The following is a 3,232-nucleotide window of genomic DNA, read 5'->3' as shown; positions in this document are numbered from 1 at the left end:
TTTTTTGTTGCTGTTCTTAAATCGAAAATTTGTAGCATCCTGTAACGTTGCGATCCATCTACCAAGGCATTTATAAAGAGTATATGACCATTTGGTGGTTCACTGTGTTTGTAGGTGTCTGGTCCTTTCCGTAGATGAAAACATAAATAAACACAGCAGCACGTGCTTCTTTTCAAAAAGGCAAAAATAACAGCTTGGTGCAGTACTGAACCGGAGCCTGACGATTGAACAACAGCGTTATTTCGTTTATTCCATTCATTCAGGTCGCGATACAACAATGCATATTTACAACTCCTAACTCCGTCGCTTCTCTCCCGTACGTGAACCTCCCGCCGGCCTCCTCACTCCCGTCCCATCACCGCGTTCTTGAACCTCCTGACGAGCTCCTTCCTGCACGATCCAACCACGAATCAGTTAGCCATGAACGCAAGGCATAAAACAATCGATCCTAATTCTGAATGCCATAACGAGAGATCGATGCATGGTGCGTGCTGGGATCCTTACCGGAGCAGCTGCCGGTCGAAGGCGGAAGCGGAGAGCAGTCCTCTGTTCTCCTCGGCCCGCCGGATGAGGTAGGGGATGATGTGCTCCACGGGGCCGTAGGGCAGGTACTTGCTCACCTGGAACCCCGCGTTGCGGAGCCCCAGGGACAGCCCGTCCGCCATGCCCATCAGCTGCGCGAACTGCAGGTTCCGGTCGCCCTTGCCGATGCCCAGCTCCTGCGCCCTCGCCGCCGCCAGCTGCCCGGACTCCACGTTGTGGGTGGCCAGCATCACGGACGCCGACCCGCGGCGGACGCGCTCCAGGAGGAAGGCCGCGCAGCCGTTGTAGCAGTCGTGGGTGTCCTGGATGCTGCCGTGGATGGGCGACGGCACGCCCAGGGACTCCGCCAGCCGGGCCTCCCGGGTGAGGTAGGCGCCGCGGACGATCTTGACCCCGAGGCACACGCGCTCCTCCTCGGCCGCGCGCACCATGGCCTCCAGCCGGTCGCGCGCGTCGCGGAGGTACGCCTGGACGGTGCCGTGCACGATGGGTCGCCCGCCGCCGTTGCACGCCAGCGCGCCCACGAAGGTGAAGTAGTCGATGGACGGCTGCACCGACGCGTACTCGGCGTCCACCAGCAGCGGGATGTCGTGCTCCGCGCACCGCGCGCCCACGGCCAGCAGCCGGTCGTGCGCCAGCTGCAGCTCGTGCTCCTCCTCCGCCGTCAGCGCCGCCGGCTCCGACGGCGTCAGGTACAGCGGGCTCGAGTCGGACAGGATCGGGAAGGCGTGCTGCTTCCACGGCAGGTGCACCGACGGGTTCTTGTGCTGCCACCGCAGCAGGTCGCTCGTCTTCTCCAGCAACGCGATCGGGCACAGCGCCGTGATCTTGATACACACGCTCGCCTGCACGCACAAACACAGCATAATTAGTCACTACTTCCTCCGTTCCTAAATATTTAGCAAAATGAGTGAATCTACACTTTAAAATATATCTATATACATCAGTATGCGGTAATCCATTTGAAATATCTAAAAAAACAAATATTTAGGAACGGAGAAAGTAGTACTAAAGTAGGAGTGCCAAGCTTAATCAGACTGGCTAATTATTTTTGAATATTTTGGTTAAGCTGCTGGGAAATGTCTAAATAAGGAAAAACAAATAGTAGGGTTTTGATGGGAAGCTGTAGATGAAAACGAGCGGTGGAGAAGGCATGGCGATGGCGAGCTTGTCGGAACACGATCACGCGGCTGGTTTTCAGGGCCCACGCACAGTGACAGCCGTGCGATTCAGTTTACTGCGAGAAGATTCCCAAGGAATCCGGGTGTCCACTAGCGCAGACCGAGGATTCCCTCCGACGTGGCACTCTTCCGTAGCACTGCTACGCGCGCACGCACGCCACGGATGACGACGAAGGAAAAAAAACAGAGTTATGTACGGTTGACGTACCGATCCCGGCGGCAGCGCGGCGGCGACGTCGACGGCGGCGAGGAAGCCGGCGACGTTGCGGTCGCAGGCGGCGCCGTCCTCGGCGTCCTCGATGCCGTAGTCGAGGATCCCGCCCATGCCGCCGCGCCAGAGGCGCTGCACCCGGGCCGCGGCCTCATCGGCGGTCTCCCCGGCGCAGAAGTGCTTGTACGCCGTGGCCCGCGCCGCGGCCTGGACCACGGGGCTGGCGGCCACCGCCGGAGACCGCAGCGCCGCGAGGCCCACGTCCACCAGCGGGCCCGCGGACATCAACTGCAGCGCCGCGAGCGTGCGCACCAGAGCCGTGGACGGCTCCCCGGTGAAGAGCCTCTCGGTGTCCTCAAACTCCAGGACCTGCTGCTGCTGCTGGTGCTGCGCGGACGACGGCGCGGGCACCGCCTCGGCGCCGGCGGCCGCGACGGCCGCCTCCGGGAGCTTGGCTGCGGCGGCGAAGGTGGAGAGCGCGCGCTTCGTGATGCGGGAGGCGATGGCCATGGAAGGTCGGACTCGGAGGGGTCGCTAGAAAGCAACGAAAAGAGGCGCCGGCTGCTCTTCTCCTGTGACCGGACGATGGATGAAACCACCGACCAGCGAACGAACGACGGGTCAAAGGAATCAACCGAGTAGACAGAGGAAGAAGAAGAAGTCTGAGACGACGCTGGTGTTGATCGGTGCAGTGTGAGGCTGGGAGCGAACGAATGCGGAGGAATCCGAGAATGGTGGAAGCAGGTGTGGCGCGACAGCCGGGTTTTATAGAGCGAGGGCGAGCGAGGAAGACTCGCGAAACGGCAAGGAAAACACAAAATACTAGCGGTGAGGTGAGCTGGAAATCGGTTGGAAAATAGGGAGAGAGGTTAGCGGGGGAGGAGTGGCATGGGCGCGAGATCCCTGGGGATTCGGTCTGAGGAGTTGAACGCTTGACTGACTCGGATCCTGCGTGGAAACTCACGGGAGCGCCCGGTGACTCGGATCCTGCGTGGAGTTGGACGGTGAGGGTTCCGTCCCTTGCACGCATCTTATCGCACTCCACTTCTTGCCATTTTTTCCTTCTTGACAAGGAATCAGGATGCATGTAGCTTTCATTGCCCTCCTGATTTTCTTTCTCTTTGATGGGGAATCTCTGGGTGTAACTTTCGTTCACTATTGCCCTCTTTTTCTTACCATTTATTCAGCTTGACAAGGATTCTGGGAATCTAGGTGTACCGCACTCTTTTCATTCTTGTCAATCTCAATAGGGAATCTAAATATAGCTTTTGACGTCAAATTATGAAATTTTAACCGC

At 58.7% G+C, this 3,232-nt stretch overlaps 1 protein-coding gene across 1 annotated transcript; it reads right to left on the bottom strand.

Moving 5' to 3' along the window:
• Positions 1–224: 224 nt before the first annotated feature.
• Positions 225–2,973, bottom strand: LOC109770177 (proline dehydrogenase 2, mitochondrial). Its single transcript, XM_020328890.4, has 3 exons — positions 1,933–2,973; positions 505–1,388; positions 225–390 (listed from the first exon to the last, which is right to left on the bottom strand). Exons 1-3 carry the CDS (start codon positions 2,443–2,445, stop codon positions 342–344), a joined length of 1,446 nt encoding a protein of 481 aa, XP_020184479.1. The 5' UTR covers positions 2,446–2,973; the 3' UTR covers positions 225–341.
• Positions 2,974–3,232: the final 259 nt, after the last annotated feature.

The sequence above is a fragment of the Aegilops tauschii genome, chromosome 1 (assembly GCF_002575655.3).
Source record: "Aegilops tauschii subsp. strangulata cultivar AL8/78 chromosome 1, Aet v6.0, whole genome shotgun sequence".
Lineage (NCBI taxonomy): Eukaryota > Viridiplantae > Streptophyta > Magnoliopsida > Poales > Poaceae > Aegilops > Aegilops tauschii.
This window is presented reverse-complemented; position numbering and strand designations above follow the sequence as displayed.